Raw genomic sequence first — 16,736 nt, forward strand, 5'->3', positions numbered from 1 at the left:
CGGCCCCGCCTACAGGGACATCGGTCCCGCCTCCAGTGTCGTCGGCTCCACCTACAGGGACGTCGGCTCCACCTACAGGGACGTCGGCCCCGCCTTCGGTGTTGTCGGCTCCAACTACAGGGATGTCAGCCCCGCCTCCGGTGTCGTCGGCTCCACCTACAGGGACATCAGCCCCGCCTCCGGCATCGTTGGCCCCGCCTACAGGGACGTCAGCTCCACCTACAGGGTCATTGGCTCCGCCTACAGCCCTCCCTTCTGTATCTCTGCCTGCTAGTCTAGCACCTGTGAACTACTATTCCTCTACTACACCTGTTACACCATATCAGGCATTTCCTCCTACTCCAAACCCTGCTCGACCAATGGAGTGTCATCAGTTCAATACAGCCTTTACCTACCCCATCCAAGCAGTGTCATGCACCACTCCAGCCTCGACCGAGTCTAACCTACATCCACCAAAGAAAACGGACACATATCCATTCATTGCCTCGTCCTACGGCATTCCAAAACCGATGATCCCCTTCTTTGACAGTGGGAAGGAGAGTGACTTTGCCTTACTAAAGATGGCCCTTGACAATGTATTAAATAGTCATCAGCACCTGAACGAGCATTATAAATATCAGGTGCTCCTTGGTCACCTGAAACTACCGAGTGCACTCCAGCTCGCCAAGGCTTACATGCACGACCCGAGACCGTACACTATGGCCATGCAAGCTTTACAGGATAGGTACGGACAACCCCGCCAGCTTGTCCAAAGTGAACTGGGTGCCATCCTGAAGGCTCCAGCCCTCAAGTTTGGAGACTCTGAAGCCTTTGATGCTTTCGCATTGTCCATCCAATCTCGTCGGCATGCTTAGGACGCTGGAGGGACAGAACGGCTACGAATTAAAATGTGGATCTCATGTCGACCGACTACTGAGTAAGATGCCACCAAGTTATCGTGACGGGTTTGTGGAACACTGTCTGAAGCAAGGCATCCTTTGCACAGGTACTGACCAAACCTATACATTGCCCGATTTAGGATCCTGGTTACAGATGGAATCCCAAGCAAAGCGCATAGCAGGCAGAGCTGCAGCCCTCTACAACCAGGAAGCTCCCAAGTCAATAAAGAAAGACCAACGTACTTTCATTAAACCAAAGGAGAAATCCACAACATTTTTCCTCACTGTCAGTGACAGCCAAGGCTCAAAGGGGTGGCCTGCACAACCTAAGTCATCGACCAAACCTAAACCTTACTGTCCTTACTGTGACAATAAAGAACATTTTCTGAACACTTGTACTGAGTTCAAGAAACTGAACACAGGACAGATTGGGAAGTGGCTAACTGATGGACAGCGGTGTTGGAAATGTGACAGATCTCACACACCTGATGTTTGTACCCTTAAGCGACCTTGCAATGCCTGCAAAAAGCAACATCTGACGGTACTGCATGAAGCAGTCCAGCAAACTCAGAAGCGTGTTGAAGGTGATGTTGAAGGTGGTGAAAGTCTTGCTCTACAATGAAGACCAAGTACCGGAGACTTATGCGGTACTTGATGACGGCTCAGAACGAAACATCATCTTACCACAAGCCGTTCAACACCTGAACCTCACCTTGCAGCCTGAAATGCTCACCCTGCGAACTGTTCATCAGGAGGTATTACAGCTTCATGGTGCTTCAGTTGCCTTTCAGGTGTCCTCCCTGCCTAAACCCCGCAAAAGGTATTCTATAAGTCAGGCATTCACATCTGACAATCTCGCTCTCTCCGAACATTCACACCCAGTGACAACTCTTAAACGGAGATAGAAGCACCTCCGCAACATACCCTTGTCACCAGGACACACACATCCATACTTTACCGCTCTAAACCAACTAGTTTCCAGGAGAAACCACATTCTCTGTTTTACTAATATTGTGCTTTAGTAAGTGCCATCCAGTGTGCCTTGACTTTTTTGGTCTAGCAACTTACATGTGATCAGATTTTAGTGTATTTGAGAAAACTGAAAAGTCTTTTTAATCTAAAATCCACTTGAGATATATATATATATTTTCATATATATTATTCATTTTACAGCATATTTTATTTCTTGTTTGTACTGTAACAACCTTTATTTCTCAGCTGAATCCTATTTCATTTTCAGAAGCAACAACCTCAATTCCTTAAAGGATCAAATACTAACAGTATTTATTTTTGCTGTTCTTGTACGAAAAATAAACTACCTGCAAATAAGATGTGCGAGGCAAAGGTGTTGAGGGTAACCAGTGAGGCAGGCAGTATGGTGCCGGTGTGCCCATCAGGGAATCCCACAAAGGCAGCACCCCACTGGATGGAGGGGAAGGTGGGCAGGTGGCCTGTGGCATGGAAGAACTGGGTGGCAGCCAGAGACCACAGCACTACTGGAGACCAGGGCACATTGAATCCACCTGAGGGTAACAATGAGAGGTGGGTAAGCAGAGTAAAAAGTTGTTTTTAAAAAAACACAAAAAAACATGTCATGACTCAGAAGGAGAAGATGTGTGATTCTCACCAGAATAAGCTCCATGCAGGCCACTAAGGATTGTGGAGGAGGCGTGAATGTGCAGCAGAGCTCCCATCTCTAGCAACAGCAGGAGGAATGACGGAGCCATGCCCTCTGGGTGCAGCAGCAGCAGACCAATTCCCAGCAGGCCGCAGAACAACAGCACAGGGGCAGAGTAGACAGTTCCCAGTCCGTAGGCCTCCACAGCGGGCCTGTTGTCCACCTCACTGCCTCCACTCAGCTCTCCATCATCTAGGGAGCGACGCATGCGCTGGTAGATCTGCGGGATAAGATGGTGCAGCTCGGCTTGGGGGCTGATGCCGGTGCTCGCCCGGTAGCGGGGCGGGGGTAGAGACGAGCTTCTGGCTGAAGCCGCGGCCCTGGTCTTCACAAACACAGTGAGAGGGTCGAGCCAGATCAGGGACAGCCCAAGTCCCAGGAGACAGAAGGCAGCCCTGGGGAGGGCCAGCTGTGCCAGGCGGATCAGCTCAGTCAAATTCTTGAAGCTGTCTTCTGGAGTGGCACTAACAGCCCAGTGGAGCCCTAGGCACACTGACAGCAGTGGCAGGATCCAGCGAGCCGTGAACACGGTCCCACCTGAGGAGTTGAGATTACCATAGTGGCAGAGACAACGTCTCAGTAGATACGTCCACAAGCCCAGAGAGACAACAGAGAGGACATAGTGGATGTTCTTGAGCTGGCTGTCCTGAAACCGGGAGAGAGGAGAGAGGAAGGGCGACGGCTGGCAGGAGCCCTGCTCTTCTCGACAACCGTGGAAGGAGAGGGAGAGGTAGAGGCTGCCAACAAGGAGTCCTAAGCAGGTGAGGAGGGTGCTGCTTTCTTTCCTCACAGTCGACGGGGACAAGGCTGGCGAGGGCAGCAGACCTGCAGACTTCAGAGGGTCATGGCTCGGAGGCAGAAGCAGGCCATCCCAGTTGAGATGGATGGGAATGTAGAGGGCCAGAGAGAAGACCAGAAAGGTCACAACCCGGCCTTCAGCAATCACATAGCTGTCTGAGAGCAGGGAGGCACAGCGAAGGAGGGGTACCAAGAGAGGGGGGATGAGGAGGCGACGTGGGGTCAGCCAGCTGGCACTCTTCGGACCTTTTGTTCCGTTCTTTGACACGGCGGGGTTACTGAGTCGACGAGCCCTCCAGAAGAAGAGAAGTTCAGAGCTGAAGGCGCCAGCTGCAAGGCACCACACCACCTCGACATAGCCCTGTGTGAGCAGCTGAGCAGCAGCCACACCGACACTTGCCGTTAGCGCCACAACCACCGGGGCCTTCAGCCCAGCGTTATTCTCCCTGACCAGCACCAGGGACAGTTCAGACAGGATAAAACACATCAGGCATGCAAACGCCAGGATGGCTAAACCTGCTGCCATCTTAAGTGGGTTGAATTGGGCCCATGTGGCTCGGCAGGTGTCCCTGACAGAGGTGAGGTAGGCCTGCAGAGACGAGGCCAGCTGCGGGGCGGGTGACCGACCCTCTCCAACCGTGCTGAGGTACTCGGCGGAGAGGCGGGCAAATTCATCCTTCAGCTGGAAGAGGCTCTCTGGTGGGATGTCTTTGGCCATGCCAGAGTAAGTCTCCAGGAAACGGTTGACCTTCAGGAACAGAGGTGAAATTGAATACACAGGGAGAAAAACAAACACACAATTACTGAACATGCTCCAGGATGTGTGAAACATTTTTCAAAAACTGTCTTAACGGCTCCTAGCTGAGCAGACTACCTGTTTTGCGTTGATCCACAGTGCCTCCAGCTGGCTGAGACCTCTCACTGCACCTTCTGTCTGCCCATGTGGAGGGAATAAAGGCAACAGAACCTGCCCCACGCTGCTGTATGGGATGGGAATTCCCAGTAGCAGAGCCAGGGTTGGTACCAGGTCAGTCTGCGGCACCACGTCTGGTTCGTTCTGCAAACGTGGGGTCAACCAAAAAGACGTTAGATTCCTCTCGCATGTTTCTGTGACCTAAACTTCTGCATTGACATTTTAGAAGATTACTTTTTTTGGCCAAAACACTTGACAAAAACCTCAATTTACGTGTCTGCTGAGTAACACGGTGTATCATCCCGTCGACTAATTTCCACTCTCATTATAGTAGCAGTATTTCTCTCTTGTAACTCATGATTTTTCACAGTGTATTATATAACTCTCCAATTACACTGCAATTATGGAAATCAGCGGCGGAGTTCACTTTTCTAGTGTGGGATCCGTTTTATCCCTAGAAAAGGCGGGGACCACCTGCCAACATCAATTTAATGGATTCGGGGAACTGCACAGCCAACCATGAAGAGAAATGTGCACGCATCAGTGGTTTGATGTTTCACATTTATAATACAGAAACCGTTCTGGTGCTTTTGAGAGATCGACATGATGTAAACGAGCATTTGCTGAAAAAAATGAAGGCAAACACACGGAGGAAGAAAAATCTTCAGTTTTGTTCGTCCTCTATAGCTCGTGTGTGGACTGAACTGATGCAGTTGTTCAACAGTATGTTTAGCTTTTTGGAAAGGTCTACAAGCCAAGTGTTTCTTCCTACTGGTCAGCATGAACGTCTACACAGTGTCTGATCTGTAAATGTGCATAAAGCATTTGACTGACATTTACAGTAGACAGCTGTGCCTATTCCTGCTCATTCTCATCACTTCTATGTGTATACTGTTGGTTTTAACACTCAACAGAGTCTCCATTAAGACCTTACAGACCATGACATATTAAATTAAATATGTTAAATACACACCTAAGCAGTTCACATGAACGATCATTTAACTAAACATTTTTTTAACCTAAACTTATGTAGTTATTTCTTGTATTGTATTTTTTGTACAAAAATGTTACAACTTTCACATACTTGGGAACATTACAAAGCAAAGTGCAAATTAAAAATTGCAAGGGAAATAACATGTATTTAAAAAAAATGAAGATAATCCCTTCCTGTGCAAACACTGTGAAACTTCTCTGCGCTACAAAAAGCCAAATTGTAATGTAAGAGTAATTAATCTATACAGGATTGAACCAGAAATCAGTTCTAGAGATAAACAATATTGATACAAAAAGCCCTACACATATACAGCTGCAGACACCATGGAAGCATTTCTAGTCCACATGGACCCCAGCAGACTTTCACACAAATGTGGAAAGTATGAGGCTAGCCCTGTGTTTGTGATGTGTGAAGCTGTGGCTTTCTGAACCTGTGTTATCGATACACACAAGGTGGAAATACTCAGCCATTTCGCTAACTGCTTGTTTCCCTCATGATGCGTCTTCCAGCATATAAAAAAAAACACTATATGGAAACGTTAACAAGGTTAAAAGCTGGATTTTTTGCTAAATAGGAATTCATCTCACTGACATGCTTCAATCAAAACTGACAAAAAATAGCAGCTACTCTACCCACCTGTGACGGGGGTCCAGCAAAGACAGGGGAAGGGCTGTAGAGGAAGATAGCAGCGTCGGTCTCTTTCTGACTTTCTCCACCATGATCTCCAGTGTCAGTCATCCCATGATCTCCCATCACCACCAAGAGGGTGTCATTCTGCAGACGGTCAATCACAGACCTGGAGGAAAAGGGTGAATGTGGATTGGGGATAAAACAAATAGCAATTTGGCTTTCAACCTATTTTTGTCCATAAAATTTACCTATGACCTCGGGTTAACATTTTAAAGACAAAATTTTTTTCTGGATCATTTCATTGAGTGTCCCGGTCAGCAGCTCACGAACACCATCAGTGTTCGTAAGTGACATGACACATGTACAGCACTACAGGTGAACCATGACAGCACCCGATGATGACTTCAGCTGGGAAATGCTGTGAAACAAGCATGTAGCAGCTGCACTGTGTATCTGACCTGATGACTCCATCCATCTGTGTGAGCTTGTCAGCCATGGCCGGGTGGTCGGGGCCAAACCTGTGACCACAGTGATCCACCCCGAGGAAATGAGCAACCAGGACATCCCAGTCATTACCTGTCACTGTTAAAACCAGCAGCAAGAGACACGTGGAGAGATATGAAGCACAAGTGCACGTATGACCACAGTGTTCAATATATAAAAATATGTACAATCTTAAAATACTTTTATTCAAATCAGTGTTATTGTCTGCCACAAGTTAAGCTAACACTGCACTACTTTTTAATGAAGATAACATCATACAAATTCTACGTGTAAGATGGAAATCCACAAAAATGACTGAGCAAGCTTCTTTTACTGGCAAGATGATGTGTTTCTCCATATTGTTTCTCAACCAGTGGCGTGAATATACCTTTAAAGTTCTGTGCATGTGAGCCTGAGTGTTCGATAAGTTGAAGGAACCTTTTCTCAGACCTGCTACCACTCCTTTTCTTGCTTTAAAGTCATGTCATCTATTTATCTGCTTTCATCTGTGTTTGTCTTACATTCTTTGTAGGAAAATTCAATAAAACATTGCTTAAAAAAGAACAAAAAACAGTACTGCAGAGCTCATTAACCACCATACTGCTAGGAGCTGGGAGCTAGTACATAAAATATGTTAAACTCAGAGCCTGATTAATATATTGAGGAGGCCAATATTATTTCCTGACATCAGCCAATCACAGATCAATTAATGTCTGCGCATATATTATCAAATATACACCAAAGAGAAAGTTTGTTTTTTTGGTTTTCAGACAGCATAATTCAGTTTGTCCTCTTCAATTCCACTGATATTGCAATTTTCTGCTCTCTAAAAGTATGCATCTGTCTCAGCCTCAAAAATCTTGCATTGCTCTGCCTATAGCTAAAACGTAAGCTCTTTGCAGCTCAAATACATATTAAGTAAATACATACTAGTGTTGTAGAGGTGCTGCAGGATCCCGTTATCCACAGTGTGCAAATCTTTCACATTGAAAGAAGGGAAGGGCAGAGAGCGGTGGAACTTCTTGGGAAAAAGATTCTCCCAGGTGTCATCGCCCATAAACACCACCCGTTTGCCTGTGAAGGGATCCAGACATTAAACGTGAACAAAATCAGACGGCACCATTTGTTCATTGAAACATGTTTTCACTTTAAAGCGTAAAGCTGCACACGTGGTGTTACGAAGCTTGATTTGAGCAGGAAAAAAGCATGCCTTTGTCACCCATGTAGGTCTCTAGATCACTGGTTTTAACAGATTTCCAAAAAATAAATAAATAAATAAATACTGTGCATGCTTTTCCAGGCATGATCCAATTCCAAAACTTTTTAACCACTGTCCTGCCTCATATATTGCAATGTTGAAGTTTAAGCATTGCAAAATGTCTGACTGATTGTGATAAAATATCAATACACTGGAACATGTATGATAGATTTTCATATGACAGTGAAGCTGTATTCTTGCTTCCTTACACACATTTCAAACCCAGGGCAGTTTAGCCAGAATACAGAACAGTTTATATTGTACTGGCACTTGAACATTTCTCCAATAACTAACGTCACAGCTGATGTTTTAACTTTGTCTGCTGATGGACGCATCTGTTCTAATGTCATCAATGTGTCTAGACACAAACATAGACAATATAATACATAATAAAGTTATCTGAATGCCCATTTTGAAGGGTACTCATGCCTTATTTGCTTCTTAAATGATTTGATCCATGATAGTGACTTGCAGTGCATTGCATATCATAGATGTATGTGTGTAACAACTCACCCTCTCTCCCAAGCTGGTGGATCAGATTGTCCTCCAAAATGGCACTAGATGCAAAGTTATTCCCCACATCCACAAAGGTCGGCAGGGATCCGGTCGTGAAGCCCTTGATCCTCTGCATGGTGGTGGTAGGAGGGTCGGCGCGGAAAGAGTACAGTCGGCTCTGGAAAGGCCTGGAGGCGACCTTCTCCTCAAGCACAGGTAGCTTGTTCTCGTAAGGTCGCGGCGCCGTGTTGTTGGGGTCAAACCGGGCGAAGTCGATCTTCAGGGCGTCGATGATGAGTAGCACAACCCGGCGGAAGCGAGGCTGGGCGCGGCAGAAGTCCACCGGCTCCTGCCCGGGCTGCAGCACGTCCCCGCAGGTGCTGGTCCGGTTCACCTCCAGCCTCACCAGCAGGAAGCCACCCACGAACAGGTAGATGCCCACGAAGTACACGGCGCACATCCAGAGGAGCAGGGACAGCACGGGCAGCCCTTTCATCCTGCGGGGGCACAGGTGACAGCAAGACAGGTGAAACTCAGACACACAGAAATTACTGTTTATGAGCGACACCCGCTGTAAGAGATATCAAAGCAGGTAACTTGACAGAAACTTCCAGTAAATTAATAAACACAACACGCGGTGTTGGAGACGAACAGGTAGCTAACGACAAGAGGAGGTTGGTAAGTTAACGCTGTTAGCAGCGGCTAGCTCGCCTCGATTTTGTCACTGACCTTGTAGCAGCCGGGCTTTCGTCCTCTCTCGGTTGGAGGGCGGGTTGTGTGTGCTCACAACACGGCGGTGCAGGTGTCTCAGGTAAACAGAGAACGCGGCGACACGCTCACCTTCATTGGGACTCCGGTACAATGAGATTAGATGGCTGGTGACAGATAGGAACTTCAGCGTGGAGGGGAGCCCGGCGGAAAAGCGCGGCGGACGCTTTTCTGTGTAACACCACTAAACAGTGCTGTTGTATGTCCTGAGCGTAAGCTGTCAGGTGCATCTTGCTGTTTCTACGCTGAACGTGACAGTGGAAATATTTACTTCTGTAAAATTTACCGAACAATCCCGAATTATATCTGTCTATTTTAGGAAAAAAATTCAAAGAAGTTCTGGAAAAGGACTGGATGCGAAATAACCATTAATCATGACCATATGTTTGTCACAAAACCTCGTTTCAAATGAAAAAAATAAATAAAATAAAGTTATAGTTATGTCTAAATCTGTGATAGTAAAATGTTTAATTTGTGGAACATGCAATAACATACAAATCCAAAAATAACGTCAAATACATGCAGTATCTCGTCACGCCTGTCAGGCAAAGGTGAGGGCTCCATTAGCCATACAACAGAGCAGAGACGTTTTACTCTGCATTTGTAGGAACCAAGTACTTTAAAAAAATAAAATAAAATGTGATCTTAACTACGTAAAAAACCATCCATCTGTTATCTACACACCACTTAATCTTCACTAGGGTCGCGGGGGGCTGAAGTCTATCCCAGTTGACTCAGGGCGAAGGCAGGGGACACCCTGGACAGGTCGTCAGTCATCACAGGGCTACACTTACAGACAACCAAGCACACTCACATTCACACCTACGGACAATTTAGAATCACCAATTAACCTCAACCTCATTTTTGGACTGTGTGGGAGGAAGCCGAAGAATCCGGAGAGAATCCAGGCTGCACGGGGAGAACATGCAAACTCCACGCAGAAAGATTCCGGGTGTCCTCACCGGGACGCGAACTGGCGACCTTCTTGCTGCGAGGCAAAGATGCTAATGAACTGCGCCACCTTGCAGCCCCTACGTAAAAATAAAAAATAAAAATCTAAAGCAGTTATATTGTGTTAAATAAAAATCAATCAATCAATCAATCTCTGTTATACTGTTTTGATGTTAGAACTACATTTGGTGAACTTGTACATGGAAAATCTAAGAAATCAAATGTTTCTGAATACTCGCACTGTGTTGCTCCATAACATATTTATGGCATGATCTTTTACCATATCAAATTACTGAAATGCACTTACGGACACAGCACTACTTCATGTATTTTCTTTCCAGTGACTCCAAACACATCTTAAACATCCATCTTTTGAATCATACTGTTAGATTCCTTTCTTCCATCACCTCACAAACCTTTTGAGGTATCTTTACTTCCTGAGAGTCTTCAGTGACACATGGTCAAATGTGTCACTTTCATGTTCATTTAGAATTTTTTATCAACCTGTGAGCATCAGCAAAACTTACTAAATGACAAAGTTGCTTTCTGGAGAACCATTAAATTTAATAAATACACCCCATAAGACATTAGATGTAAATATGCAGAGGAGAGGAACATTTGAGTGACTCTGTACACTACCATATTCTTAACTTTTTTATTATCTCTTTCATATTCTCAAAACAATTTCTAAAGTAAATTTGCCTTTTCAGGACAATAATGTTTGAACATAATATGGGCCTAATTGTGAATGAGCTACATTTCAGGAAACTTTCCACCATCCTGAGGCACCCAGCCAGACATCCCAAGCAGCAAGTCAAAGTTGCTGGTCCCACTGCTAAAGTTAGTGAATGAACTTAGTATAAATAAGCCAAATCAAATCAGATGGCTCACCTGAGCTAATCTGATTACCCACTAAACCTGAATATACATTTCTGGGCTGGCCCTGGAAAACAGGGGGGGGGCAATAAACAAAACTGCATGTTTTACTTAAATTTCCGATAGAGGGCTTATGCAGTTATAAATATCTGCACAGAAGAAAGTGCTCAGGAACAATGGATTTTATCACATACTGCAAAACATTCAGGGCTTCTTTTTGCATCCATGTCTGGGCTGACCTCCGTGTCAGCCTGCCAAAGTCACTGGTATATTTGGCTGGAGGCTGGTGTTAATTTCCCAATTTAGACATAACATAGACAATAGTCAGTGAAGACTACAAATCCTTACAAAAGATGTGATTTGCTCTCTGGCACCAAAGTAAGACAGCATAGGAGTTCATAGAGTTGGCAGTTTTTCCTTTTGTCTTGTCAGTAGAAGGTTTGTGAACTCTGCAGACACAGCGATGCCTCGGAACCCTGATGACTTAAACATAAACCGCTTCTTCTTCGGTGCTGTTAAATATTGTGAGTCCCTTCACTGAGTCCTCTGCTCTTGAGGTGATGCAGAGATGCTCAGGAGCTCCTCGCTCTTCTCCTCCACCCCTACTGCTGGTATTTTCGGGCTCGTCTTTGCCAGTGTACTGTAAATGGTCATAGCCTGAGTGGAAGGAAAACAAGATGAGAACCATCAATGTCACATTTACATGTGCTGAAGCTATAGGCTGATAGCATATTCAAGGGGTGATCAAAAAGTGGAGCAGCTACATTTGTTTTTATGACCACAAGGGCTGGTCTGAATAGCAATTTCTGATCTCCGGACATTCAGTCCCAATTAATGATTAGCGGTGACAGCTCCGTGTTTCTGCGCCGGCGGGGATATTCGGAGGTCAAGTTTGATACACAGCCAACACAGCGGCTATTCGGCTATTCGGGTCCAGCCCTAATGATCACTAGTAGATACGCATTTGGACATCACAGTTTCTAAACTTTTTGATCACACCTCCAACAACCCTGCTCTGAACACAAACAATACACACAAGGACGTATGCATACATACCTGTGAGACCATTCCGCTAATGTCACCAGTATTTGAGGGCAGAAGGATGGTGTTGGACTCTTTGGCAAGGTTGGAGAAGGCAGATACGTACTGCTCGGCCACACTTAGGGAAGCTGCTGCGTTTCCATTCTGTATGACACACATACAGAAAATCACAATTAACCAAAAAAATCTCTTTTTAAGTCAGACTGCAATCATGGATATCCCAGAAAAACATATTTACTTGTTCAGTCAGAGCGTCTGACAGCAGACGAATGGCCTTGGCCTTGGCCTCAGCTTTGGCTAAGACCGCTTGGGCCTCACCTGGAGGGAAAACAGTAATCCATTAATGATGTATAATCATCTGGAATATATCGATAAATTCAGTATTTCCACCATATAAACTGCAACTTAAAACACCAGAGCCATCCCTCCAAGCACAGAAGCTGGATAAATACCTCAGAGATAAAACGGCTAAACTGGGTCTCTAAATGTACCTACCAGCCGCATTATTGATCCGCTCTGCTTTTTCACCCTCCGAGGCCAGGATCTGAGCTTGTTTACGACCCTCTGCGACATTAATGGCTGCTTCCCTCGTCCCTTCAGACTCCAGCACTGTGGCTCTCTTTCTACGTTCTGCCTCCACCTCCACAGTGAATAAAATGTCAGTGTTAAAACCTTTTCTGCGATTAATGCATCTCAAGCTTGGCCAGAGTTTCACCAAGTGTTGAATTAAAGAGTGTCTTTGGTCATGTTCCTACAGTTTAAAACTACAAGATCTCTTGGGCCATCCGCACTGATACAAAAATACCATTGTATTTGTCTTACCTGCATCTGCATGGATTCTTTAACGCGAGGTGGAACGTGTATATCTTTTATTTCATAACGGAGACAACGGATTCCCCACTCGTCTGAAGCTTGGTTGATGGAGTGGACGATGTTGGAGTTGAGGGACTCTCGTTCCTTGGAAGTAAATGCATACATTAATGCAACATTTCCTTTCATTAATACAGACAAATGTGAGATAAAACAGTCATTACCCGGAACACTTTGTCCAGTGTGAGTTTGCCCAGTTCTGAACGCATGGTGGTCTGTGCCAGCTGTGTGACTGCATATTCTGGATCCTCAACACCGTAGCTGGCCTAAAAACAAAGCCAAGTCATGGAAGAGATTTTTTTTTATGTGACTTTGATCAAAGCGTAACAACATAATGAAGCAGACAATCATTCCAGACTTTCCTTTTTTTTTTTGACAGCATACCTTAAAAGGGTCTAGGATCCTCAAGTAAAGCACTCCATCAATCTGTAGCGTTACATTATCTGTAAAAATCAAGGGAAGTCGAAGAACAGCCACGGAAATTAGATCACATTTTTCATTAAATTGCATCACTCAGGCTGAGCTGATACATCTATCAAAAAAAAAAGATTGATGTGCGAAAGAATTGTCTTCATGCTCATCCTCTAGTGACTAATGAATAATATACAATGCATCACCTACCTAGAGACACTGCAGACTGCTCTGGGACATCAATCACAATTTCTTTGAGACTTTGCACATAGCGAATTCTGTCAAGTATGGGTATGAGGAAGTTTAAACCCTAGAGGTAGCAAGAGAGGAAAATTGTTAGGGAGTGTTGAAGTTTGAGAGTTTGAGGTTTGTTTTAATGGTGCCAATACATTATCTGAGAACACTGCTCAAACAACATAGACTGAAATTGGTGAAATAAATGTGTCATTACACACTGAACATAGGATAAGTAAGTAGGCTATGAAATGCAACAGTTTAACCCATCCATCCATTATCTATACACCACTTAATCCTCATTAGGGTCGTGGGGGGGCTGGAGCCTATCCCAGCTGACTTAGGGTGAAGGCAGGGGACACCCTGGACAGGTCACCAGTCTATTGCAGGGCTACACTTAGAGACAGACAACCAAGCACATTCACATTCACAGCTACGGACAATTTAGAATCACCAATTAACCTCAACATGTTTTTGGACTTGTGGGAGGAAGCCGGAGAACCCGGAGAGAATCCAGGCTGCATGGGGAGAACATGCAAACTCCACACAGAAAGATCCCGGTGCCCCCACCGAGACACGAACTGACGACCTTCTTGCTGCGAGGCGACAGTGCTAACCAACTGCATCACCTTGCAACCCAAACTGTTTCGACATAAATGAACATTTTAATCTTTGTGAGGTTTATTGTAGGTCTGTTGTACAAGGCTGCATGATTCTTAGCTAAGTGTGCGGTTATTTTTGCTGTGCTTTTGTTTTATGGGGGATTTATTAAAATCAGAAGCTGATACCGGCTCTAAGATCCGGTGGAAGCGACCCATCCTCTCCACCACCCAGGCTTCCTGTTGGGGTACAAACAGGACCACAGTGTTCATGGGCAGGCTGGACGCCCATCGCTGCTGGGCTGGTGTGACCCACAACCTCGGAACAGACCGCTGGGTGTGCTACAGAGACACAACAGAAAAAATCTGATCAGTAAACAGATGGTATCACTGCACCAAGCTGGTAGAGAATTCTTCACAAATTGATCACAGATTGTGGAACTTTACCTTGATGAATGAATTTCATCTTTTGAAAATCTATAAGCATGCTTTTCAACCTCAAGTTCTGGGGGCAAAGATTATGTAACTTATGTATAAGGGCAGATGTATTTAAGGAAAATATTTAATTAGGATTTTTCTGACTGGCATTGCAACTGCAATTAGATTTGCAAATGATTTTTTTTTTTTTAAGTCAAGCTTCAATTAACTAGGATAATTTTAATTTATTTATTAGACTACTGTTTTCAGCCTTTTCCTTTGTGATTCTTGGTGAAGCTGCATTTTCTTTTAAAAGATACAATGGACAGATATTTTGCTGATTCCAAGACAGTTAGCAATGGCCCCCTCGCTGTATCCCAGTTAGAAGTGAAGAGCAGCAGCTTGAAAATGGCTGTAAAGTGACTGCGGGTTAACATGTAGTCTTAATGCACTGCGTTTTAGTCACTATGTCATCTCGTTCCATTGTCTGACAACAGAAACAAAAAATATGTGAATGAGAGCAGCTTTGTTGGGAACGGGGCTGTTTAAAGTACAGCTTATGTGAGCACAGAAAGCAGTAGAGAAGCAAACAGGTGCGGACACCAGCTCAGCTTAGGATGTACGGAAGTAGAACTGCAACATAAAAACCCACCTAGTCCATGTTTGCTGATTTCAAATCAAAGTTTCCATCATTTCACAGAGCGCTGACCTCCAGCTAAAGGTAACATTGGCTATAAAATGTCCATCCATCCATTAGCTATACACCGCTTAATCCTCATTAGGGTCACGGGGGGGCTGGAGCCTATCCCAGCTAACACTAGATATTTTCCTGTTGTGGTGACATTGCCATCAAAGATAAAAGAATAATCCAGATGCTGGGAGTGCATGAAGACTATTGTGTTCACTCCGGCTGCCAACAGCAGAACATTTGTTGTGCTTTGCTTGTGGCTGAGAAATTTTACAGTAAGCAGAGCAGATCTAGAAAGGAAATAAACCTTGTGGTCTATGAGGCAGTTGCTCTTTTGGAAAGACGAATCTGGAAGCAGTTTAGAATTGCACCAACTTTTAGCTGGATGAGTATTGATTTCTCAGTTCCCATCAACCAACTGGGACCAACTTGTAAAGCTTGAGGGGCTTTGGGAATGGCAATAAGTTTGTTCCTATTCTCACAGATTTCATTTTCCACCTCCAAGTTTTTAAGACATACAAAAAAACACAATAAAAATGTTTTTTAAGTCATGTGAAGCAGGTAACAAAACAAAGTAGTCTTTACAATTAAACCGCTCCTCTGTGGAATAAAAAAACTCACTATCATTCTTCTGCTTTTTGTTCAGGCTGAATATGTCCCTGTTGCTCTTGTTGTATCTTTCGTTATGTTTAAGAAATGCGTTTTATTTTGTGTTTAACACGTGTTTAGCATGCTAACAACCACTAGCATATTTTCTACTCAGAGTAAATAGCTAAAAAGACCTTCTCTCTTGTTAGCTTGTTCTCAGTGATATTTCTACCAGGACGAAAAGTGATACTCGCGGATTATTAACACACGAATTCACACTGAATGACACCCACTTCACCAATGACAGAAAACAAACTATGGCAGGATGGAACGGGCCAACCGGCTGGACATTTTTAGTTTACCTGCAAAATGGCTCCGCCGGTCCGACACAGCGTTCGTAACATCATTTTAATATCGCAAAAATGACTGTAGGGAGAAGTTTCAGCTTCGGAAACTGGATTCTCATGTGAGTGACCCCTTACCGATCAGGAAATGAACGTTACATCAGTAGTGCAATGCTGAAAAAGTCCGGGCAACACAAACCAGACAGCTATGGTTCCGCTAACGAACAACCGCCGGAATAAGCCGAAGTTGGCCGGAAACGCTCGAACATGGATGACTGAATAACAGTGATCCCACAACTTGGGAACTAGTGGTTTAATTGGTTATTTAACTATTTATTGTGTTTATAGATGATTTTCTATACAATATTAATATTTTAGTATATAATCATTTGAATTGTATTTAATGTATCGACTTTCTGCTTCAAACAGAGGAACAACAACCAAACAGGGATGAAGTTTGTATGAAAATTATCTAAAAATGCAAAAGACGGAGCTTATAAGAGGGGATCTAGCACAACAAGCTTCCACATTTTTCTTCTTTTATGTAAAAGAAAACAGAAAACCAAATTCCCACTGTCCACTATGAAAGAGACAAAAGTAAAGGAAAAATTCAAATGACAGTTTGATGACTACAACATCTAGAGTTGACCAAGACACAATTCAGAATCAGTCGACAAACTTTTTGTACCACTTACAGAAAAATAAATAAATAAATAAATTACAATTAAGGGAAGTGGAAACTAACATTTCTGAAGAGACTTAAAAAAATTTCCACATACATTGCTACAACAATTTTGGAGTGACTGTTGTCCTTGGAACAGG

The 16,736-nt window shown here is 44.3% G+C and overlaps 2 protein-coding genes across 2 annotated transcripts in view; both read right to left on the reverse strand.

Moving 5' to 3' along the window:
- pigo (phosphatidylinositol glycan anchor biosynthesis, class O) overlaps positions 1-8,936 on the reverse strand; it is a 15,232-nt gene extending 6,296 nt beyond the window's left edge. Inside the window, exons 1-8 of the mRNA XM_008281806.1 lie at positions 8,857-8,936; positions 8,146-8,624; positions 7,305-7,448; positions 6,350-6,473; positions 5,898-6,057; positions 4,229-4,411; positions 2,506-4,102; positions 2,198-2,401 (exon numbers count right to left, since the gene is read on the reverse strand). Coding sequence (XP_008280028.1) covers positions 2,198-2,401; positions 2,506-4,102; positions 4,229-4,411; positions 5,898-6,057; positions 6,350-6,473; positions 7,305-7,448; positions 8,146-8,623 — 2,890 coding nt within the window. The 5' untranslated portion in view covers position 8,624; positions 8,857-8,936. The remainder of the gene's footprint in view (positions 1-2,197; positions 2,402-2,505; positions 4,103-4,228; positions 4,412-5,897; positions 6,058-6,349; positions 6,474-7,304; positions 7,449-8,145; positions 8,625-8,856) is intronic.
- Positions 8,937-11,107: 2,171 nt separating this feature from the next.
- Positions 11,108-16,067, reverse strand: LOC103357306 (stomatin-like protein 2, mitochondrial). The gene is made up of 10 exons (XM_008281807.1): positions 15,933-16,067; positions 14,067-14,219; positions 13,255-13,354; positions 13,018-13,076; positions 12,798-12,899; positions 12,586-12,720; positions 12,259-12,403; positions 12,002-12,081; positions 11,779-11,907; positions 11,108-11,379 (listed from the first exon to the last, which is right to left on the reverse strand). The coding sequence occupies exons 1-10, from the start codon at positions 15,975-15,977 to the stop codon at positions 11,257-11,259; spliced, it is 1,071 nt and encodes a 356-aa protein (XP_008280029.1). The 5' UTR covers positions 15,978-16,067; the 3' UTR covers positions 11,108-11,256.
- Positions 16,068-16,736: the final 669 nt, after the last annotated feature.

The sequence above is a fragment of the Stegastes partitus genome, unplaced genomic scaffold (genome assembly GCF_000690725.1).
Source record: "Stegastes partitus isolate 25-593 unplaced genomic scaffold, Stegastes_partitus-1.0.2 Scaffold246, whole genome shotgun sequence".
Lineage (NCBI taxonomy): Eukaryota > Metazoa > Chordata > Actinopteri > Pomacentridae > Stegastes > Stegastes partitus.